The 24,332-nt window shown below is 45.1% G+C and overlaps 1 protein-coding gene across 2 annotated transcripts; it reads left to right on the plus strand.

Moving 5' to 3' along the window:
* Positions 1-54: 54 nt before the first annotated feature.
* Phax (phosphorylated adaptor for RNA export) lies at positions 55-24,324 on the plus strand. Of its 2 annotated transcripts, none has more exons than XM_084594361.1 (6): positions 55-423; positions 1,048-1,320; positions 1,596-2,043; positions 6,997-7,088; positions 12,163-12,331; positions 24,111-24,324. In XM_084594361.1, the coding sequence occupies exons 2-6, from the start codon at positions 1,075-1,077 to the stop codon at positions 24,242-24,244; spliced, it is 1,089 nt and encodes a 362-aa protein (XP_084450487.1). In that variant the 5' UTR covers positions 55-423; positions 1,048-1,074; the 3' UTR covers positions 24,245-24,324. The 2 variants fall into 2 exon arrangements, with proteins under 2 accessions (XP_084450487.1, XP_084450488.1); XM_084594362.1 differs by lacking the exon at positions 24,111-24,324 and adding an exon at positions 13,739-14,326.
* Positions 24,325-24,332: the final 8 nt, after the last annotated feature.

The following is a 24,332-nucleotide window of genomic DNA, read 5'->3' on the forward strand; positions in this document are numbered from 1 at the left end:
TACGCAGACGCCAAGTGATCTGCCTAAAGACGCTCTCAACCGACGCAAACGCGACTCTACTAACTCTTAGCCTCTTAGCAAGATTCTTAGAACGGAGTGACGCTAGAATACATTCTAGTATATAACGTAATTGGCTTAAAAATGACTGTATTATTATTTTTATTATATGAGAGAGATTGAAGAAGCATTGAATGAAGAACTCTAGAACGTTTATTTGGCATAACTGGCATAACTGCAGAGGTGATCGTGAGCAACATTGATATGGAGCTTTGTTGGGAAGCTTTGGGCGCTTTAGCTTTCGCGGTTTAATGTGGGGTGTGCGAGGTGCATGAAGTTCAAACGAAAGTGCGCCGCGATCTGAGTAGATCATTAATTGCCGTCAGCTCTGCAGCAAGTTCCCTGGAGCTGCTGCAGGCATTTTCTGTAAGTATTCCAATAATTAACTTTGTAGTCATCGTTTGTTGCGCTAGCACACTAGCGTCCCTACGTGCGTCTCATGTGCGCTGCAAAAATACTAACATTACGTCTTAGTTCATTTATTTGTTTTAATTGCCACTTTTCACGTTGACAAAAAACTAAAAGTGAACTACTTTTAATGTATTTGGCATAGCTTTATGAAAGCCGTGCTGAGAACTTTCGTGTATGTGCATTGGATAAAGGATCGGACATTTTTTTTTCTTGTTTGAGGGGCCTAAGTTCGCGGTGCATTGAGTTGAATGAGTTTCTAAACAAATGCGCCGAGCTCTTCTTCGTGCGTCAGTCTCAGTCATTAAGCGCTGCCGGACCTTTAAGTTGCTGCAGACTTAGCAAACTTATCTATAAATCATTTTAATAATTGACATTTTCTCTTACGCTACCGAGAATCACGTCTGTGCGCGCGTTTGGTGTACTACATTGTAGATTTTTCGCACGACCTCGTTCGCCTGTTTTAGCTGTCATGCGTTTTATATCGACCAGGGCGAGCAGTGGGTGGCGTTAAATACGTTTATTCTTGTGCGTATGCCTAAACAACGTTTTGATAACGTTTCGCCATATTTGCTAATGCAGCGCGCTCGTTCTGTGGATACATCGGCCATGAACAGCGTGAACACCTACCGTGATGAACGTGCCTATGCTACGTCGGACGACGACTCTGAACATGAAGAAACGTCTTGGAAGAGGCAGGCAACTGAAAAGGCCAGAGACTCCATCAACGGAGCTGGCTACGATTTCGCCAAGCGTGCTGCTCTCGAGGGCGCTCCACAACTGGGGTCGTTTCCCAAATGTGCTGCTTTTGAGGGCGCGTCACAACATGAATCGTTCACTGCCAAGAAGAAAAAGGTAAGTTCAACTATTCTGATACCTTGGGATTTGGGTTCTTTGGACAGCCGGCGATTAATTTTGTTTTCGGCGCGCTCTTTGTCTGTCTGCCCTGCCGCTATTTTTTACCGTTTCTTTTTTCTTTTTTTTTTTCTGCATTAGTGCTGTATATAATTTTAACCTGAAGACGGAGTGGTGACATTAAAAGTTATCACTCAGTCTTCTTGCCTACTGAGCCCAGTTGTCTGTGTTCTTCCTTTTCAGCTCTGTTGTTGTCTTTTTGCCACTCCATGCAGGTAAACAATGTTTGGGGTGCCGTGCTCACTGAGCAGCTGCTTACGGAGGACCTCAACCAAGTCACTGTTGCCTCAGATGGTGATTCCGAACGGGTCTGTCGTCAGGTCGAGTCTTACAACTACTCACTGAAACACCAGGACACGCGACCAGACCCCATTGAGCCGGACGATCTCTTTGATGAGGAATACACTACACCATGTGATGTGATCGACATTCAGGACCCGGGCCCCCGAGGCCAAAAGCGGTCAGTGAAGGATAGGTTGGGAGAGCGCACTTGCACAAGGCCGTCACGGTCACGAAGTCCAAAACGTCAGGACACCGGACGAGCACGTCGCTTTGCATCGGAGAGCTCAAGGTCTAGTGGCTCTGAACCGGATGAGGCTGAAGCAGCCAAACTAGTAGCAGACATTGCCAGTCGTCTAGGGGAGCCCAAAGTTGACATAATTGGTGAGTGGTTGTGTCCTGGTCAGAATGTGATGGTCAGAATGTACAGCATTTGCTGAGGCATTGAAACTTGTCTTTATGCTGCCCATATACTGGCACATATTTATCTCTACTCTCTGCTGGACTGCACACTAGCTTAATGGCACTGTCTGTATATCAGTGTACAGTCTTTGTCAAAATTATCCAGCCCACTGCACCTGTGTGCAGGTTCTGCCTGTGCTGCAGTGCATATCTTTCAGGCCTTCTTCGTTGACTTGTGCTTTTTTTCTGTCCCTTCATGAATGAGAAAAAGACTCCACATGTCTTACGAACATCACTCTGAACCGGCCATAGCCTAATATTTTTTTGGGGAAAAAAAATGTGCTGTGCGTGTGTTTAGGAGAAATGTTGAAAGCATGCAACATCATTTCTGCCGTGCACCACTGCATCTCGAAACATTGTCATTGTCGCCACAGCTAGTTGTGACGTAGACTGTCCTGAACAAGTTAACAATTTTACACGAACCAGGGCTATTGTACAATCAATACAGGCAATCCAATGCATTGGTATGAAAGAAGCATCCTTCGTGCTATGCTGGTTGCCTTGCCGAGTCAAAACTGCAATGCAGTTGAAACCATCTGCATACACATTGTTCATTCGTGATTGTGAGAAAAACTATGTTATGCCACTGCTTGCAGCCGTTGCGCAGATAACTCTGCTTCAAGAGACTAGGTGAGGGGTATGCAGCAAATCGCAGTTCAACTAAAACTTGTATTATCTAATTGAAAGCAGCCATTCACTGTCAAAGACAAGCAACAATAGACAGATTTTGGTGCTTGCTTCAACGTGATATACAACTTCGCTGTCAACAAGAGTTCCTAAACTGGCACAACTTTACAAATATAAGCTTTTCTTTGCTCGCATGGATAAACTGAAACAATTGCTTCACTCATTGCATCCCACGTCTGGGCATACAAATGCACTGATAAGTCTTTTGCATTTTGTTCATGAAAAATGCACTGCAAATTCACCTTGCAGCATAGTGTGTGCCGTATCATAAACACACTCCCCTATTTTCTTCTTTCTTGCACTTTTGATTTTTCTCAATTGGATGTTTCAGAAACCTGCCACCAGCAATGGGATTTAGCTTCACAGGAGCACTCAGCGAAGATGATAGTGTCACACACAATTTTTTTTATTGTTATGCGTGATCCGCACGCAGTCAGCATTTTGCTTACGTCCTTATGCTGCACCATTGGCACAAGAGAATAAAAATATTGTCGCATTCAACATTTATCATGTTCTATTTTCAGCGTGAATGCCGCATGATCAAAATATACATATATTTAAAAAGTTTAAACATGTAGCATGCCACATTTCTGTCAGTGCTGTTAACTGGCAACGGTGTAGTAAAGGTATACTGAATAAAAAAATTGCCGCCGAGATTTTCGGCGCACATGGTAGCTATCGCATTGGGAGTGACCAAAACAGTCCACTTTATGTACAGAAATTAGTGGAAAGTAAGTATTTTGATGAATATTTCTTAAATCGCCGCACCTAGCGGGCTCCTGTGAAAGCTCTAACAAAACCGGATATCACGTCACATTAACCTGCCTCCCTCGTGCTTCCCTAGCCACCCCCATCGCGAGCGGTCGCACCTGTTCATTTTTCTTTTTCCCTGTGGCACTCTCAAAGCGTACGGACGGACGCGCTTATTTATTTATTTATTTTGTTTCTCGTGTTCCTGCGCACAATTCATCGTTCCCTCCCAGCGTGCAAACAATTGTCTACAATACGCGCCCTCCGTACACGTCCCCCTCGACCTCCTTCTTATGCAGCAGTCCACACTTCGCAGCATTGTGCACGGCACGACGTTGGGGAACTGACACTGCGTATAGCCAGTCAACCAACAGGTGCGGGGTGACGGCAGCAGGATCGTAAGACCATGACGTTGCTTAGGGTAAATGTGTAAATTTGATGTCACACCTGCTGGCCCACAGTCGGGAGCGCGCTGTCTCTGACCCGGCGGCCGCTCAGAAAACGTCAAAAATACAGCCATCCGTTTAAAACTAACCCGAATTATGTCTCTGTACTGTATCACAAACACATGCAACTTTTTCGAAAGGGCGAATACGGCCATAGTGCGATAAACATCTTGAATGCACAGTATTTTCCCGCGTCCTCCCCATGCAATAGCTTCATAGCTCTTTCCCGGCATCGGGTCGCCTTTCCTCCCCACTTCCTCGACGTGAAAGCATCTTTGATAGCCGTCAGTGATGGAGCGGATGGGCCGCTTGTGGGATATAACTTTCGAGTTTAGCATCTCTGCTTTGGTAACACTGGCACAGATGTTTAGGTAAAATGCACACGGTGTGCCAAGTGAGCTCACCGAGCATTTTGTCGCAAAATCAACCATTTGCTTAGGTTCAGAGTTAGCGCGCTCTTGGGTATTCCAGCCACAAGTTGTAGCACCGAAAGAAACATCTGCGCTACTGGGTTCGTTATCCAGGAGCGCCGCCAATGGCCCAATTCAATGGATAATTTTTTGTTTTTGCACAATAACGTAGTTGTACGTATGTGCTGTGCCTCATATATCCAGCAGATTCGTCATTCTAAACCAGATAACTAGTCATTTCAAGGTCTCTGAAAAACCTATCATCCTGAAATTTTCTTTTTTATCTCTTCATCTCTTCAACTGCAATTATAATGACGGGCCGGGCCGGGTCCGGGTCTTAAATCGGAACACTGGGCCAGACCGGGCCGGGCTCTGGCTCAAAATTTCGGCCCGTACACACCTCTACTGTCCAGTTCCTCGCCTTCTCCTTACATGTTATTAAAAGCTGTATGTGTATACCTTGAAGCCTGACTGCGGATCAGAGCCCTCAAGGAACACAGTGGGGGAGGGTTGCAGATGTACAAGACTCGGGCACTGTCTAAGAGTTAAAAGGGAAATCTCAACACCTCAGGGCTAACTTAGTCCTTTCTTCAGGATTGACTAAATGGTTAGCAAATGGCAGGCAGCAGACCTCTGTTCGTGGTTACATGACATACGGCATTTCTTTTTTTGTGCTGGTTGAGTCTTGCCAAGGTACAAGGCAAGGTACATGGCGCAATGGCTCTTGTAGGTCATATCCTGTCATTCCCCTCTTGAGGAAGCAGCCAAGCATTCACCTAGGTTTTTAAGGCAAAAGCCTTTAATGGCTCATCGTTGTCGTCAGCAAAAGTGTCACGCTTTTGCGGCGGTTCTGGTACTTAAAAAATAAATCAATAAACCTTGCCTCCCACCGGGGAATCGAACCTCCGTCCCTTGGGTCCCCAGCGCAGCGCTTTATCACTGCACCACGCCCTAGATCGTGAAACGCTCTTCATAATTCCCCTTGTCTACAGTGAGAATGATCGCGAGATTCCGTGAGTGACAGATGAATTATAGAACGCTGGAGAACTTTAATGTGTTCAATGAAATGCTGGTTGTGTTCGACAAGGGGCGCGCGATGTGCCGTCACGACAGGTCATGGCGTCACAATGGGATTAATGCATATACGAAGCTGACCCCACTGGGCGTCCAATCCAGGCATCCATGAACCCTTTCATTTGCCGCTTCCTCGAACGCCGCACCACACAGCAAACAGAAGCAAAAACTCCACAGATGTTTTGCTCTTGCAGAATTCAAGCCAGCATGCTCTTCATATGAGGTAGCACAATCTATTTCTTTCCTTCATTGTTAATTGGCTTCTAAGTTTCTCTGGGCCTGGTGATTTGACTTATGCGGAATAAAGCTACAGGTGTAGCCATTCAGCAGATAAGCTAATAAGCCAGCTTCCTCCTTTATTCTCTCACCTTGCAAGAAGCTTCCTCTCATGCTTGGAAAAAAAATATGGGGGATAGTTAAGTCCTGCCCTTAAGCGTATGATGTGATAGACTAGGCTACCAGCCCACATATAAAGCCTCACTTTAACCAAGGTGTATGGACGTGCCTGTGTGGCCTAGAGGTAATGTTAATGCAAGGGTCTTGGCAGGCTGATTTTGATATCACCCTTCCATATGAAAGGAGAGGCCCGAGTTGGCTGCTCCTGCCGCATCTAACGTTGGGCAACTCTGTGTCCAGTGAGTGCATAGCCACATCTGCTGCCCACTAGCGCCTGCCAGCACCTTGCTCGTGATTTTTCGCTTATAATGCGAATGCAGGATTGTTTTGTGAGCGAGGCTCTTAAAGCTGTCGCAGTACAAAAAGAGCTGATTATGGAAGCCTTGTGACACATTAAATGAATGGTGAGTTTAGGTAGTAGCACACAAAACTCTTAAGGCTCGGATTCGTCACATTTACTTTCGGCAGTTCTGCCAACCAGGTTTCGCTGAAAGGGATGCTTGCCAAAGTGACTTGATGTTAGTTGTAGTGTGAGCCTAGGTCTTTTGTGCTTTTCACCAGTACGTCACATAATGGCAAGATGTGCTCCTTTTCTTGTTTTTCCTTGTGTGCAATCACTGTGCTTCTCTCTCATAATCAGGGAGATATGAACTGCTTCTCTGATGCAAATTCCTTAGGTGTTAGCCTGGTGGAGTGGCTGGTACTAGTGAAGGCCAGCATATCCATAGTAGAGGGTGCACCTTTTAGCTTTGAGGATGATGACATGAAGTAGTAAGGTTGAAAGTTGGGCGAGTTGAATCTGGTTCATTTTGTAGGTTGCGTGAAAAACGAGGACCAAGAGTAGAAGGAAAGAAGAAGCGCTCGTGTTGTGTCCTTCTACTCTTGGTCCTCGTTTTTCGCGCTACCTACAAAACAATGACATAAAGCCATGCATAGCTGGAGACTCCCAGCAGATTAGTCTGGGTTTAGTCATAGCTAAATGAGTAGTAGTTTAAGTCTTCCTTTCTGTAGCCCGCTTCACTGTTACTGTGGGAAAAATAGAGTTGCTAAGCTGTTGCTGGTATTATGGTTAAACAAGGTGCTTGCATCGGATTTATTTTCTTCCTTTGCAGAGAGGGTTGTGAATGTTCTCGGTGTAACAGAGTCTCGTAAGTTGCTGAACATGACAGAGGACATCGAATCGACAGGTGGCCTGCTGATAAGGGCAAGTAAATTTGCATTCTCAGACTTTGTGCCTCGCTATGAGACAAGTTGTAGCTGTGCATTCTGCCATGAAAAATGATAAGGCTGTATTAATGTGCCAGTGTTGAAGCCCTCATTCTCCAGGAACTAGGGTGTCGGCATTATGAATGAAAAATCATGAGCATGCTTTTGGTAGGTGGTTGTTGCCAGGTGGCATGGCCGGGCGCTAATTGGTTGGCAGGAGCTGCTCACTCAGGCAGTTTTTTTTTTCTTTCTCGTAAGATGAGAATGTGAGATGTGAATTGAAAACCGTGTGGGAAGGAATCGAATCCTCCAGAAACCTTAGAACCAATCGTACACGCTGCTCCTAGGTTATACAGGCACGTTCATGCAGCTCGATTAAAGCTGGCTTCATATTTCTGTCAAGTGGTTTTTCACATAACAGGGTAGCTTACCACTGTATGTTAACTCTTTCCCTACCGCGCCCATTGAGCATCGTTAGCCCGCTAACGATGACTTCGCACACTTATTTTGAACCCTTCCGCTTCGAGCACGGACACACTATATAATCTAGTGTGTAGTCGGGTAACTGAAGTTTCGATTTTGATGCTGTTTACATTTTTCTCGTGAAGCGGCTATTTTTGAGCGCGCTCCGAACACGCGGCAGCGTCCGAGTTGTATGCGAGAATGGCAGCATCCGCGTTGACGATGCACACTTCGAAACGTCTCAAATCTGACAACTACGCACTATCTGCGATCAGTTTTATCGATGACCCAAGCAGAAGCGACTCTGAAGCTGCTGCCAATTATTGTCAAAATTCAGTTCTGACCTCAATGACGGTGGAAACCAGCCCGGAACATCGGCGGCCACACTTTGTTGGCCTGTTTGGCATGCGTCTGGGACCGCTCTGGATGTTTTGTTTGTGTTGTTGGTGTCATTTAGCTCATTCCCAAGGTGTCAACATCATTTTTGTTTGTGTTGTTGGTGTCATTTAGCTCATTCCCAAGGTGTCAACATCATTTGTGGCCTGTTTGGCATGCGTCTGGGACCGCTCCGGATGTTTTGTTTGTGTTGTTGGTGTCATTTAGCTCATTCCTAAGGTGTCAACATCATTTAGGCACGATATCTTGCCTCCCGCAAAACAGGGAGTGGCGTTCTGCCCAAGAAGGGAACTGGGCATCCATTTCGGCATGGCGCTATAATGGCGCTCTACAGCGGCCCTCGTTGATTGCTCGTTATGCATGAGGAACACTATTAAATACTGAACTTTAACTTTTTCACAGGGAGCTTTTATTTACAAGTGCATTTCGTCAAGTTTCTAAAATTTTTCTATAATCTGGTTTTTGGGAAAATGTGTTACAACCCACAACTTCATATTCAAAGTTCTATGCCTAAAAATCAAATCTGTTTACCTTTCTTTTCATGTATTGCATAAAATTTTAGACATGATAGTTTTTACGGAAAAAAAAAATCTACTGAAACCTACAGAAGACTGCCATTTAGCCCACGGTAGAGAAAGAGTTAATGAGTATTTGTGAGGTAATAGAGGCATGAATTAAGGGGTCAGTGATTAGGTGAGTTGTATGCGAATGAGTATCCACAAGGGGAGCCACAGGCGGCAGCCATTAGGGCTGTTGCATCACACCCGTAAAGGCAGATCTTTAGAAATCTCCCAATGTTTAAAAATTTATTGGCATGAACAACAAAGGAGAGGTTGGTGCTGCACAGTAGTAGCCTCTCAAATTTATTTCTGCTGTTATGCATGGTCAATCTTTTGCTGCATACGGGTCTTGATAAGGTTCTGCAGGAGCACAGCTCCTCAGACCCCTTTATTTCATAGCGTGCAGTAAGCTCCTTTTAAAACGTCCCAGACAAACCTGGGACCACTAAATTTATTCGCTGTATCAGGAGTTTGTCTCAACTGAATTGTTCCTGTAGAAAGATGTGAGCATGTGTGTGTGTCCAAATATATTTGACATTAAAGCTGTCAATATAAAAGCTTTCCAGAGACAGAATAATTCCTGGTAAGCATTTGTTTTACTGTACATGAAGTGAGCTGGAGACTGAGCATGAAACCAACTCTCATTCTCCTACTTGAAAATGGTTTTGGTCTAGTCTTCCTCCTTTTTTGCTGTCTGATCCTTCTCACTGCATTCTTCGGTGGCTGCTATATATATTTATTTCTTTCCTCCTGATTTTTGCATTCCATTTTGAAGGTGCTCAGCATTATAACCATATCTGTCATCTCTGTCCATCTGCAGCATTGTCGTTACCCATTCCATGAGCAGGCACATGGCGGGCCTTCTCCTATGCAGCAGGCAATTCATGTGGCTGTGTTATCTGGCCACCTCTACATCACGATAATTTATGTTGCAGTGCGATGCCAGTTGAAAAATTAGGGGATACAACCTACTCGTTGAGAGTATGACACTGTAGTGGCCCATGGTCTTCTCTGTTTGTGCATATCCTCACTAGCATGCAGCTGTGTAAGATTGCATTGCCTACATACAGATTCGTACATGTCAAGAAGCCGTACAAGCGCACCTTGATTTTCCTTGTTGATGCCCCGCCGGGGTGGGGCAGTGGTAAGACGTCCGACTACTGTCCGGAATACCCGGGTTCGAACCCAACCTCGGCGGCTGCGTTTCGATGGAGGCAAAACGAAGAGGCGTCCGTGTGCTGTGCGATGTCAGCGCACGTTAAAGATCCCCAGGTGGTCGAAATTTCCGGAGTCCTCCACTATGCCGTCTCTCATAGCCCCAGTCGCTTTGGGACGTTAAACCCCACAAACAAACAATTTCCTTGTTGGTAACGTCTCTGGCTTGCAAATCAGGTGTTGTGGGTTCGAATCCAGCCTAAGACATATCTTTCTTTGAGCAAAATAAATTACTTTTTAAAGTAAAATCATTTGAGACATGTGGCGAGCTTTGCTTTGTAATACATGTCATGTTTTTATCACTTTTATTGCGCGTGTGACACAAGATTGCCTTTTTTCTCACCTGGCATCAAAAGTGAACGAACTTGATGTGCCTTTGCAACTGACACTTCCATGTTGGGTCAAGTCCAGGTTTCACCTTGCTGACAGGGCTTTCCAGATGCTATCAAGGCTATTGATATCCACGGTTGTGGTAGGCTAGTTAGGCGATACCAGTAATATTGTGGTTAATGTCGATATTAATACCAAACTGTCGTTTTGCGATGCTGATGAAAATGTGTTGCCAGCATAATTTCATTTTGCACTCGTTTTAATGCATGTCATTTTTAGGCAATATTTTTCGGAAATATGGTGCGTGCTGGAATTAAGAGAAGATGGAGTAAATGAGCCCAGCTGAGGAGTAGACTTAATGAACCAACTTTCCCAGCAGGTTTAATAAGTGGTAGAGAGAGAGAGAGAAGAAAGCTCTTTAATAGAAAATCAAAGAATTTAGCCAGCGTTTACTCTGCATGGGGAAAGGATTTAGAGGGAAAAAGATGGAAGTAGAAAGATGCACGAAATGGTGAAGGCTTAAAAATTATTGAGACACTTAAGGTCCACCTTTAAGGGTATGAGGTGATAGCACAAGCTGTCCCCCCTTTTATAAAGCCCCGCTTTACCCAAGCCATATGAACATGCTTCCATGGCGTAAAGGTAGGGTGATTGCAAGGCTCATATCAGGCTGATTCTGATATCACCTTCCCTTGTGAAAGGAAAGGCCCGATGTGGCAGCTCCTGCCAAACATAACGTCAGGCAGCCCTATGGCCAGTCAGTGTATTTTTACTGCTTTTTAATGTGACATTGTTAAAAAAATAATTGAACTATAAAGGTGCGCAAGTATAGAGCTAGAGATGAGATGCATCAAAGTGGTATGCTAGGAAAAAAAGGAGGGCGAATTGCACTTTCTTATAAATGGGCTGACAAATTTACTGCATGGAGAGTGTGCAATGATGAGGAACATGGAGGGATTAGAGCTTGTCCATGAGTCCAGTGTCACCTAAATAACCAAATAGAGGGTTCATTGCATTTCTCTGCTAGGGCTCTTAAGGGCTCGAGTGTTAGAAACAGTTGAGTGAGTGATTGCATAAGATGTTCTGTTGATCAATGGAGTATGTTTCAACCATAACTATTTTGGAGGCTAGTGGTTCTCATTTTTGAAGGTTGAACACTTTCCCGTTAGATTGGTGCACACCTGACACTGCTAGGAGGACAAAAACTTGCATTCTTAGCTGACATTAGGAAGTTAGTGGACTCATTTCAACTGTTTACATCAATGAAGCTCTGCATACAATTATTATTATTGCATTCAGCACTATATATAGAGACACATATTTATCTGCCAGATTTAAAAGAATTGAGGTGTAAATAAACATTGATGCTTGTCTGCATTTTCTGGAATTAAGATGAAACTGCTGTCAGCTGTGAGTACTTCTTTGGCAGACTTGAGCTAAGTGGCTGATCGGCAGGATGCTCCATGGGGAGTGGGAGAGTTGAACGTTAGTTTTAAATTTACTATCACACCTTTTGTAGTGTTCTAGAGAAACAACATTATTTCTTTTTATTTTACTTTGAACAAGCAAATGAAATTGAATCTTCAAAAAATTGCAGATCTAGCCTGCCCTCTTAGCCTAGCAATTGCTTGCTCCAACTGGCAGGGGGCTGCTCCAACTGGCAGGGGGCACAGCCCGTTATTGCAGCAGCTCAGCCCGCCTTTCTTTTATAACTTGTGATACCAGTTTCTCAGTAAATAAAAAGAATCCAGGCAGGTGCCAAAATTAGATTACCAAAGAAAGTAAGCGATGTAATTTTGCTTTGTTAGTGATGTTTGCTTTCAAATAGGCTAGTATTTAGTGCAGAAGAATCTTTTGTCTTTCGCCCAGATACAGAAGTCTGTAATCACAGTTTGCGTATGAAATGCTTTTTATTTACAGATATTTTGACTTCTTGCATCTTTTTTTGCTAGTATTTTTTAGTGTTGGCAGCAGAGGACTTTGAGCCACATTCTGTGAGAGAGCCTGGCTGAAAACTCTTGGATCTCAGTTTCCTGTATTGGCCTAGTATGTGCCTAGTATGTGAGAGTGTGCGGTAACTGCTCCATTTTTGCTTTTTTTGCATGGCAGAACAAGACCCGCCGGCGGACACCTGGTGGTGTGTTCTTCTACTTGGTCAAAGTAAATACGTCACGGTATGAAGCCAAGTTGATCTTTCAAGAAGACCATTTTGAACGAGAACAGCACCGCCGAGAATACAAGAAGGAGCGCAGTCGTAGAATCAGGGAGAAGCATGCCAGTAAGTACTGAGTTTCCTCATTCAGAGTGCAGTTAGCTCTACCTGCAATAGAGCTTTATGCTTGCGCAGGCGAGCATTGTGCAGGGAGCAGGGTGTCGAACCGGAACCAAACCCAAATTTTCGCCCGAACCGAACCCGAATTTTTTCTGCCATTTTGTAACTGAACCCGAACCAGAACAAATTGTAGGAACTGTTCCGAACAGGTTCGCAGTAAGGTTCTCACCTACTTTTGTTGGCTATTTCATTATTTTCCCAAGCGCGGCAGCTGCTTTTCAATGAAGGCGAAAGGCAAGATGCCCATGTGCTGCGCGATGTTAGTGCATGTTAAAGAACCCCAAGTGGTTGAAATTTTGGGAGCCCTCCCCTGTGGGGTTCTCTCATAACCTGAGTTGCTTTGAGACGTTAAGCCCCATAAGCCTAATCAAACTAAGCGTTCATTATCTTTTGTTTTGTCACTGCTTGTAAAGCGCTCTTCTCGCTTATTTCCAAAGCGCCACTGCACACTGCAAACATCATAGCCGCATTGAAAACTTTTCCCTTGCAAAAGGTGTCAAGAACAAAGGAAGATATATTGCCACATGCATACCACCAGTCTCTGGTGTCGGGCTGTCATTTCATCCCAAACATGGGTGGCTACTGCAAAAAACGTCACGCAAATTATTTTGCTTTCCTATCAATTGGACGATGTCGCTCTGAGTCACATTGCACGTGCATAGCAGCAGCATGCAATGCAACGCCAGCAAATGCAATTTGGTTTACTGAGACCTCAGACTAATAAGCCAACACTGAAGGTGAGAAGGCCGCCTCGGGCAACAATTTACTGGTCTTTTCTTGAATTGTATCTGAACTTCGTGCAAAGATGATTCCAAGAGTCGATTTTCCCTTTTATCTTCTCCTCTTGTCCCTAGCGATGTCTGCTTTTTTATTTCTCTTGGCAAGTTAAACTGTGCCAGTAGTGAAGCTCCAAAGTTCAAATGTGAAGACTAGGCCCGTTTCGGCCCGTACAACAACGGTGTTGAAATAAAGAGTGCATTTAATCACTTTATCCACACTCACTGATGCGATTACCTAACGCAGCTAGAAGTGCACCATTGAGATAAAACGTCTCTAATGAGTAACTTAGTCTACAGTTTGCACAGGGATGAGGGAGGTCGGGACAAAAGCATTGAAAAGCAGGAAGAGGGACGAGTTCAAGTGTACCAAAGGAACCTGCGACTGGGCCCTCAGGGCGAAAAAAAAAACGGGAGGAAATGGCAGCAATTGCAATCGGTAAACTGCAGCATGGAAAATTAGAGCATCTCTTAGATGTCTTAAGAGGAGAATGGCGAAAACCTACCCTTCCTCTCCTATCGTTTGCCTCTTATCGGCATTCGTTGAAGTGCTACATACAATTATATTGTTTTACAGGAAAGGAAAGACACAGTATCTGTCAACTTTCTCCGACAAGTGCGAGCTTGGCGCGCATTCAAGTGTTGGACTGAAGATGGCAGGCACGTTAAATAAGAGCACATCTCTTAACATCTGTGCACCCGGCATTTGTGCACAGATCTCACACAAAACTCTCGCATACGGGATTTCGTTCCATGAGCCTAGAAAGGCTTTAGCCTTAAAAACTGAAAGAAAAGAAAAAAAGCCGGTGAGGCATTGGGAAGAGGCTAGCTTGAAGATGCAATACAGGAATTAAAAAAAAAAAGAGAGAGAGAAAAGGATAAATGGAGTCTTCATTACATTGCCACTCATGTGGACAGCACCGCTCTCAAAACACAGGGTCCCTGAAACTGTCCCTGTTATTGTTATTGAAAAGTAAAAAAAAAAAATATTTTCACCATTGCAACCACGCCGTGGAGAGTGCGAGCAGGCACCAGTGATGGACCAAGGCCAACTGCTTACCCGGTTGCACCCGGCTGGCGCGGTACTAGACACGTGCCTATAATTGGCGAAACACAGTTAGTTTGTCAAGGAAGTGTCAAAGTGCATGAGTAGTTCTTCAAGATTCCTGGAAAGAGTAATAAAACTTAGTGGAATGGCTTTCAACGTTGTCTCTGGCCACTGAAACATGTGAAAGAGGAGGGGCGCATGGTAGAAGGTTGGGGGGTAATTTTTCTTTTCCTGCTTGTCTATATTTGTGTTTAGTTAAAATTGGGCATGTGGTACGGGACACGTCCTTGACTGCCGTTGTATAAGGACGGATATTTTGCTTGGCTGTACATCCCCATAATATTTTCAGTAAACTGCGAAATTATTGATGTTTAGAAAAGGGAGATGCGGACAGGCCCATCAGGGGAAGAAACGCAGCACTTCTTAATTATTCAGCTTTTGCGTTCTGCTTGGGGATGCAGGGAGCTGGTCTTCAGCTACAGACTACAATATAAAGTATAAAAACCTCATGATGGTTGTCAAACAAACGAAAAACCTTTTAGTAAACAGTGGTTCCTGAGGTTTGCTGTGGTGTAAGTTGAGACTGCTAGCTACGACGCAGGAAGGGCTTGTGATGTGTTGTGCGTGCCGAGCCGTCGTGCGATTCTTCGGGAATATGCGAGGCATGCCATGTTGTGTTTATACTACAACCAACTGGAGCCCATCACATCTGACAACAAAAACAATAGACGGACTACTGTATGAATTTTGACCTTTTATTGTATACGTAAACAGGAATGATTTTATTTTTTTCTTTGAACCGTTTCGGGCAGGGTCGAATTGGTTCAGATCGGAATAGAATATATCTCTGGAGCCGAAACCGAACCCGAAAGGCGTGAACCCAAACTGTAACCGAGCCCTAGAAAGTTCCGGTTTGACATCTTGGCAGGGAGGAATACAGTGCGAACTAACAATGAGTACAGCGTTTGTACAGCCTGTGGGGTTTTCTTCAGCTGCATGTTGTGTGTGCGGCCTGTCTCGCATTGCCCGCATTCAGGATCACTCGAAAGTGGGATTCACTCAAGTGATCCTACAACGACAGCTTAAAACTTCTACAAGTGCCAGAATTCACCACCAAGCAGCTGGGAAGTGAGCACCTTGGGCTGTTATGTATTTGACACACCACTATGAATGCACACTGCTAAAAGCCATCTCTGGATGGCAGTGAACACAGCAAATGCAGCACAGAAGTACCAAATTGTTTGCTTTTGCTCAGCAGAAAGAGCACGCATATTAACCGTCACATGCAGGCTTTATTTTTCGTTGTGGTTCCTTTTGCTCATGTGTGCCAACTAGCTGAACAAGGTTCGTACATTAAAATATTGGGAGACTGTTTAGCGTAGCTGAGCTGGGAATATTGTAGCACTGCTTGCTCTAGTTTTGTATTGGTTTGGTATGCTGAGCCATGACCTTGTTAGCACGTGAAGAAGTCTGCTACTGAGATGGCACAGCGTATGAATGCAGTGGACAGGGGTGAGGCTGATCTGTTTGCCTTGCTTTTTGTTCGAAACCCTCTGGCAGCGAATTAGTCCTTTATTTGTTTACCTGGCTATGAAATGTGGTCTCGTGGTGTTATGCCAAACATCTACACAGACACATGCGCGTCACTGCTGCACGAGCCTGGAGGCTGCACTCATAAATTTAAATTTGCTCAGAATGCTGGTAAAAGTGCTGCTACACTAAAATTGAACATTTCAGAAGGTGAGCATGCCTTCTCATGACGAACCCGAACCTTTACTGTGCAGAAAAAAAAAAAAATGAGATGAAAACAAGTCTGTCAGTACTGAAGGGTTTGCCGATACTGAGTACACTTGGACTTGCCTCTCACTATGCCTCTTTTCACTGTCTTTAAATGATTTGACGTGTATGGCAAGAATTGCTTCTTAGCTCGGGGATCAGAATATCTTTGAAAAACTCTCAGCGCTATGTCTCTGACATAGCAAAAGTCGACGACAGTGTGGTCGTGTAAAGGTCGTGCGTTATGTCAGTGGCTTTTTGGTGCTCTGTGAAGGAAATGAAACAGAAGAATTCAGAGACATAGCGCTGAGAGTTTTTCAAAGATGTCGTCCTAATCTTCAGCTCGCTTGGGAAACTCCCAGAAGATGGTGCTCTACGGTTCCTTGATTTGCACCTCAAATTCTTGGTTGGACATCTATGTTGGAGCTATTAGCCCCGAGCCAAGAAGCAATTTCTGCCATGCACGTCAAGTCACTCAAAGACAGTGAAAAGAGGCATATCGATTGCTTTCTGCTCTTACAAAATCATGCCATCACTATACGAGGCAGAGTTTCTTAATATAGAAATGTGGATGCCTCTAAATTTACAGACTGTAAGCCGTATAAGCTGTTTTAGCTGGCTATAGAAAAGTGTATTCCTCTGAAGATATAGACTAGTAGTCATTCATATATCTTTAGCTGTCTATGGAAATGTCAATGCCTCTAAAGCTACAGACTGCAAGCCATTTAAACCAGAGCAAGAGGCTTCTAGAAGCAGAATTCCCTGTTGAATTTATATGCAACATAGCTGAAAGCGACACTGAATAAGCGCCAACGGATAGGGAATGGACATCTGATGCAGAGGAAGAAGAGATCTTTAGTGTCCTATATTCATGGCTTTACCCACAACATGATGAAGATTGGTAAAAAACACGGCGTTCATATTATTCCTAAGGTTCCCAACAAAGCAAAAAAGTATGTGTGCGAGAGTGAATAGGAATGACAATAAATCAGGATGTAAAACAGCGCATCGTACAGGGTATTCTGAATGCATCCAATGGATAGTTTATCAGATTTCCTTGTCCTGTGGCAATAAATAAATCGGCTAGACTGGGAGATGCATTAATGATGGGATAAGAGAACATGCCTTTGCAATTTTGGATTAGTCCGGAACTAACCTCATGTTGCACTGCAAAGACTGTACCTTATGTAAGAAAGAAAAGTCCTCGGCAGACCTTAATAACGTAGCAGTTTTGAGGAAGAATAAGGACAGGTTGATAAGAGAGATTTTGGAAGCCTGGGCTCTATGAAGCTTAATAAAAACTATGGTTAAAGAAAAATTTGATCTGGAGTGTGAACTCGAGACCATCACCAGACCGGGGTTTAGTCACCAAGTAAGCTGCCCAAATCTATTTTACTATGAAATTCTTGTGAAAGCTGTAGAGCTTTCGTTTGTAGTCATATAGCACCACTTGGGTGAGTGCAGTGAGCAGTTATTCAATTACTACTATAACCTACTATGTCAAGGACTGCTTATATCTTGAGCAGTTTTTAATGGCTGATTTATGATGTGAACATGACCTGTTGTCAAGTATCCTTTCTAGAAATCCACCTCTTGTTCCAACTGACTGAAGTCTGAGATTTCTCTGATAATTTTAGTGCTTACTTTCACGCATGCCTAGTAAGGTGCAAGAAGCTTGTTCAGTAACTTTGCAATTCTGTAATGCCCACTTTTTAAATAAATAGTATGGTTCTAGCATATTTCCTTTTTTTCCATAGGCTTGAGGTCATGAGACACTTTATGTAAAAGATTTTAATTGGTTTCTCTGGCACATCTCCACTGCCCCTTACCAGAAATGCTCCATCGAGGTAATGTGTATGTCGCATTTGCGTTGGACACACGCGTCTTGCAACACAAGTCCATTCTCAAGAAAGATGAACCAATACGTGAAGGTTGTGGACATGGGCTCATGATAAACCATATTTTATTCTCATGTAGAAATCTCGAAAAGCTTTGGAAAAAAACACTTCACATGTTTATACACTGAACATATACCATTCCATCCCATATTGCTCCTGGGAGAGAATGCACTTGTTGATATGTCCTGTGTTTTGATTTCTTAGAAGAAACAATGTTCCTAAACAAGCTATGATATCGTAATATTTTAACCCTCTACAAAGAAAACACAATACACCTTGTGCAGCGCATAATAGCCTGAGTTTATTATATACGCCATAAAACACAACACCTTTCCTCTGATCTAAGCAGAAAGGTTTGCGTAGCTCTGCTGTTTTTTGGATCTGGTTTTGGAAACAGTTTGTAGCTTTTTGAAATTGTCCACTTCCTTATTCTATTTTATGATGTACCATATCTTTACACATCTTCAGTAAAAGTTGTTCAATGACAGTAATAAAATACCATGCTTTAATGAGGTGCCTACTACTCATGCGAGAGTGTTTCCGAAAATGTAGCATTATGGTGTGCATGCGCAAACAACCCTCATTTTGTCTTGCATTTTCTTTGTTCAATATTTATACACTCAATAGCTTATTATGCCAACAGTTTTCTGGTGTATTTGAGTCTGCAGCCCTGGCTGTAAATTGTGCTCTATGTCATAGACTTTGTGCAAGGGAGTAGAGTTGAAATATCTTGGGTAAATCATATTCCTTTTTAGTTTATGTACAGACATCATGGAATCATTATGAACAGGGTTTATTAGGAAATTCATGCCCATTACAATATTTTTTGTCTCGAACCGTTTTGAACTGGATAGGTGCAATTCAAACCCGAACAAAATTTTCTCTTCAGAGCTATACCTGGAACAGTGTACCTGAAAAATCCAGCTTGGAACTGCTTGAATGCAAACTGCAACTTTCCAGTGCTCCGCTGACCTCGCAGTTGATGACTGTTTATTTTCCTTGCAACAAGTGAGAAAGGAAAAGAATGCACATGACCTGGTGCACCCAGCACATCACTAACAGACATTTCATTTGCACTAAGCTTCCTGCGTTCATGATTGCGTTAACAATAGAGGGACTTCAGGTACAGACTAGTTTTGGTTTTTTGGTGGAAGTCACATGCACTAGGAAATGTGCGGTTTCTTGGCACAACCATAAATCAGCTGTTGCCTTGCAGATCTGAGCTAGACAGAGCGGCTTCCAGAGGAGAAACTGGAATGGCGAGTGGGTGGGCAGCCTTGTGGTTTAGGACGTCAGCTTCAGTATAGCGGGCAGCTCGAAGGTTTCTGCGAGGGAAGAACAGGTGTTTGTGGGAAGGGTTCAGGAAGTTGTGTGTTTGAGATTGTTTAGTGCGCGGTGGTGAAGCGTTCGTCATCACTGTGTGTAATACTTTATGACGAGTATGTTAGTGGTTCTGGTGATGCAGTTGGAAATGGTGTAGAAGCGTCGTCTTCTTTGGTTTCTGCGCCTTTTTGCAGCTGGCTGTCTTGTGCCTCCTCCCGATGCCCGGGTGTTTAGCTCGCGGGCGATCACGTGGGTGCTCTCGTCTTCTGTGCTTGAAGAGACAGCAGGCCAGACGTGCGGCTTATTTAAGAGTCAGCGACGCGTGCACGTTTCCGACCGACGGATTGGATGATGAGGGCTGTGGCCGTTCTTCTGCCGTCCTGCTGGAGCGCCTGAGGGTGGAGTATATAGCTGTAACGGTCCGAGATATAAATTCAAAACTAAAATGTTCTTCAGAAGGTAATGGTGACAGCTTGTATTGACAATAACCAGGGCGCGCCACCATCCGTCAGTAAATAGGGTCTATTAAGGCACCGAATATGGCCACTAGGACTTGTTAGTTGACTATAGACGTCATAGTAGAGGAATCCGGAAATTTCGACCATCAGAAGTTCTTTTAGCAAGCACTGACATCGCACCAGTATACACGGACTCCACCTAAAAGCAGCCCTGGATTTGATTTGATCCCGCGTCCTTGAGTTCGGTAGTCACAGCAGGATCTCTAACCGCTGAGCGCTGAGCCACTTTTAAGTCGAAATATAAGTCGAGGTCTCCTCCTATGTTATTCCCTTCATACTCGAAAATCGCTGAGTTGCTTTGCGCTGCAGAGCTTCCGAAAATGTTTTTTTTTTTTTTCTTTCAAAACTCGTACGGGAGTGTCTCCATGGCTGGAACTCCCCACGGGCACCTGTTATAGAAATTAATAACGTAAGTATCGCCCTGATTATATGGTTTTTAAATTATTCGAAGTCCGCTGCGCCTGGAAGTTCGTTCCTCAGATTTTGTTTTCTATTTCGAATTTTCAATGAGGAATATTTGACAGTTCGCTGATTCGCCTAGTTGACACGTATATGTGCGTGTGGCTTTCGGGGCCAATCGTAACGGGGCGGAGTCCGCCCCCGTAGTGTGGTGGACAGTGGACGTAGAAACGCTTCACCTAGGCCAAAGATCCACTCCCTCGTTAGGCCAGTAGTGTGCGCTCAGGTGTCAGCCGCTCATTCTGCGCTTCAAGTCTTCGCGCCGGTGTTGCTCGTGTCTTCTATGTCTGACGTTCGCTGTCACGAACGAGGCTCTCAGCACTCGGTTGGGATCAGTACGCGCCCGTGGCAGCGTGCGAAAAGCTTCGTCATACTCCGTCGCTGCTGCTGTCGGCCTGGCATGACAGGCATGGGGGCGACACGCGGCCGCGTGTCCGTACTCAAAATAGCGGCCCGACGCGTCGCACGCGCTCCTGCTGGCCCTGTTTTGCAATTTGTCGAGGATGGCACACGGCGCGACGGCTGCTCTCCGACCCGAGATGAATGTGCGAGCCTTATGTGCGCGCAGCACTGCGTTGTCGCCGCGGCGGTCTCGGGCGGCTCTGTAGAAGTCTACGACGTTGGCGAGGCCAATGGGCGAGGCGGTGAGCGGCATGGAGGGGTTAACTAAATTTACTAGTGCGAGGGTGCCTGATGTGCATTTATGCGCATGGATGGTGGTAGGAGTGTGTTCCACTTGGTCATATTGCGCATGCGCCGCTCGCCATATTTGTACTCGTGGGCGTGATATAGCAAACTACGAAACTACTCTAATGCGATTAGCGCGTGGCTAGTGATTGTCTCTGTCGTTGCTGAAGTAGATGAAGTCAGTGAGAGGCTGCATAACGGGGCCACGAGGAGACACCGTTTAAAACAACACTGAAACAAGAAATCACAATGATCGCTTGTATCGGTGCAAAGAAAAAAGGACAGAACACTGGAATTCAGGTATCAAGTTGGCGCAATGGAAAGGTTGATGTCTAAAATGTTCGATTAAATAACGGTTTTGCTAAAAACGCTCTTAGAAAATTTTTCGATCAGTGCATGCGCCCATTTTTATGTAGTCCGATGCTGGAAACCATGAGCAGCGACCGCGATGAGGACTGGTGGTCGACAAAAAAGACGTACCGAAAACAAATATAACTTTCACTCGCCAGACAGTAATCAGGCATTCTTGTTTAGAGTAACGGCTTTTTCAGTTTCACACTCAATGCGTCTATGGCACAAAAACTTCTGCCTCGTGAACGAAAGTTTTATGGGGCACTATCATCGCTTCATTCACAGAATTGCTAACACTGTGGCGCCATCTTGTGGCAAAACCTGAAAGCGTACCTCGCGGTGCGAAATGACGTTTTTAGTTAAGGACGCACTGGAGAGAGCGCAAAACAATAAACTATGATAAGCACTCCTAGAAGAAAAAACAGTGTGCAGTTACGAAAATCAGCGATATTTTGCATACATGTAGTCACGTGGGTACTACTCAAAGTAAAAGGATTTCTCCGCGAGATAACATCTCAGTTTTTATGCGGTTTTCAATGACAAATTAAAATTGTAAAGTCTCTTTTCTTTGATATTGTAGTGCTCGATATGTAATATATGAGCACGATCTTTTCACCTCAACCATAATAAAGGCGCAACCCTTTAAGGGATGCGCCTTTGAAATTTTTTTTTTTTGACATAGTTAACGAAGAGCACATTAACAATTTTTTAAAAATTTGACTCCGTTGTTGCTGCCCGCATCATCGTATACGCGTGGCACTATCTACGAGCAGTATTCTCATTTTATGTGCCGAATGATTTTTAGACTCCATTAGTTTCTTTAAGGAGGTTCTCTTGAGGCAAACAGTGAGGCGTTGAAGCGTCCATAACAATCGCCGGCGCGCTGTCTTGTTTACTGCACATGCGCGACGGTATAGAGCCCCAACTTCTGGTTCTCGCCTCCAGTTTCGTCTGCAAATGTGGCTCAGAACAACGGAACCTAAAAGGAGGCGGTGGACTCGGTAGGTTTTATTATGCACTTATGCGATCGCACGAATATTATCGTATTTTGTTCATACGCACGCGAAAGGTCGCGCTCCGATGAATGTCTGGTATGGACCACGCATGAGGCACTGACTCCAGTGTGACGTAACGCACAACGTAATAGGCGCAGAATAAATAGAGATTTAGCACACCGTGATTCGCCACCGCGCGTTCCACTGCGCATGCCCAGATCACTTTGATGCCAATCGATGGCGCCACATACTGGATGTTGGCACACAGACCTGCCGCATCGGAACCAATCAGCTTGTGCGCCCCGCCTACGAGCGGTAGAGGGCCACGATGGCGGATCGCGGATCATGGTATGCTAAATCTCTCTAGAGATTTAGCTTACCGTGATCCGCGATCCGCCACCGTAACCCGCTACCGTGCGTGGGCGGGGCGCACAAGCTGATTAGTCCCGACGCGGCAGGTCTATGTGCCGACATCCAGTATATGGCACCATCTATCGGCGTCAAGGGATCTGGGCATGCGCTGTGGAACGCGCGGTGGCGGTTCGCGGATCACGGTAAGCTAAAACTCTCTAATAAAGCACGTAACTGAAGAAGAAGAGGGTAAACCTTACTATCATGGACAAAAAGTACTCTACACGTGCGTTGGTATACAGCCCCATCAAATGGCGCTCGGAATTAAGGCTCTTGCCACGGCCTGGATCTGTGTGTCCGTGTCGAAGCTGAGCAATGCAGCAGCCTACTGGTCTAGATTCGAGAGCTGCAAACCTGAAGGATGGGGGTCCCCAGTACAAGCCCAAAGTACGTGAGATAGAGAAATAGCCTACGGCCTCGAACATCATTCGAATCCACGGAAAATGGCACAAGTCGGCTTCCCTGGCCGCTGATGCCTGACATCGCATTTGTTAAACCACTGTGCGTCGCAGTCTTTGTCAACTTCCATTCGTGTGCTAGTCAATCGCAAAGCAGGACCACGGAGGCGCTTGCACGTGCAGCTTAAATTTGAAAGCGTGGCCATATCTTATGGAAGCCGTACCGCGTCGCGCAGGCGCTTATGACTGTCGCACTGTTCTGCGTCGCTGCTGTGAGACTTGACAACCAAAATATAGAGATTAAAGCCTGCTACAACTTCATACATTTCGACGGGAAATGCCCAGTCAGTTCACGCTGATCTGCCAATTTTTGTCATTCTTAATCTTAATTTTGCTGCGTCATTGTTGGTTTTGGTCACCATTAGGACACACGTGCACACACACTTACCTACTGCCGGTCACCTACTATTGCTCCGACTACCACTCGTCTACATCCTGCACAATATATACACATTCGGTACGTGCCGAGGCTGAGGTCCATCGATAGAGTTCGCGCAACCGGGCGTTTTCTCATTGAAGGACGCAACGCACAAGACGTGAAGGGCGCAGAGGCCGCTATGACGAGAGTGTCACCGCCAGGCTCAGTTTATTCCGGCCGCTGAGCAGTGGCGGCGTAAGCTGGCAACCTGTGAACTCGCGTCCATGTGAACTATTTTGTCTTGCACGGTGAGAGCCGATTTTCAACGAACTTGAAACTGCGGTGCTGAACGAACGGGTTATGTAGTAGGACTCGCAGCTGTTTCCGCTACGGTGTGATGTCAGGGACAGAGAAGGGAAGAGAAAGCGGGACGCTCTTCTCTGTTGTCACTAGCGAATACACCTTTGGAGTGGCTGCGGCGATGTTTTTATCCCAATTAGCGTAGACAAACGGTATACTATATAGCGGCAAATGAGGTGGTGTATACATTGACGAACTGTACCTCCTTTACATGGTGCACTTATTTTAGGGTTTTGTTTACTAGCCAGGTGCATAGCCACTGTACGTCGCAGACTGCGCCGTTAACCTTTAGCGCCGTTCTGTGCAGACCGCGCTGCGGCGGCCGTGCCCTTGGACATCGAGCCTCCAGAGGAGGAGCCCGCGAGCAGCCCCAGCGGCGACGCCAAGGTCGCAGCGATGGTGGCCGACGAGGACCTGGAAGACGGCGAGATCGTGGATTGAGAACACACATGTTTTAATGGACACAATAAAGACACAGAGAGGGGCGGAGCAGCCGAATTTTGGGCCTGCGCTCGCTGATGTTTTGTGC

This window comes from Amblyomma maculatum, chromosome 2, assembly GCF_055883805.1.
Source record: "Amblyomma maculatum isolate TAMU_Amacu chromosome 2, ASM5588380v1, whole genome shotgun sequence".
Lineage (NCBI taxonomy): Eukaryota > Metazoa > Arthropoda > Arachnida > Ixodida > Ixodidae > Amblyomma > Amblyomma maculatum.

Bases quoted from the DNA above. Each gene is read 5' to 3' on its own strand.
- Phax (XM_084594361.1), top strand. From the start codon at position 1,075: ATGAACAGCGTGAACACCTACCGTGATGAACGTGCCTATGCTACGTCG. The intron at 2,044-6,996 runs GTGAGTGGTTGT...CTTCCTTTGCAG, and splicing joins GCCCAAAGTTGACATAATTG to AGAGGGTTGTGAATGTTCTC. The intron at 12,332-24,110 runs GTAAGTACTGAG...CGTTCTGTGCAG, and splicing joins AATCAGGGAGAAGCATGCCA to ACCGCGCTGCGGCGGCCGTG.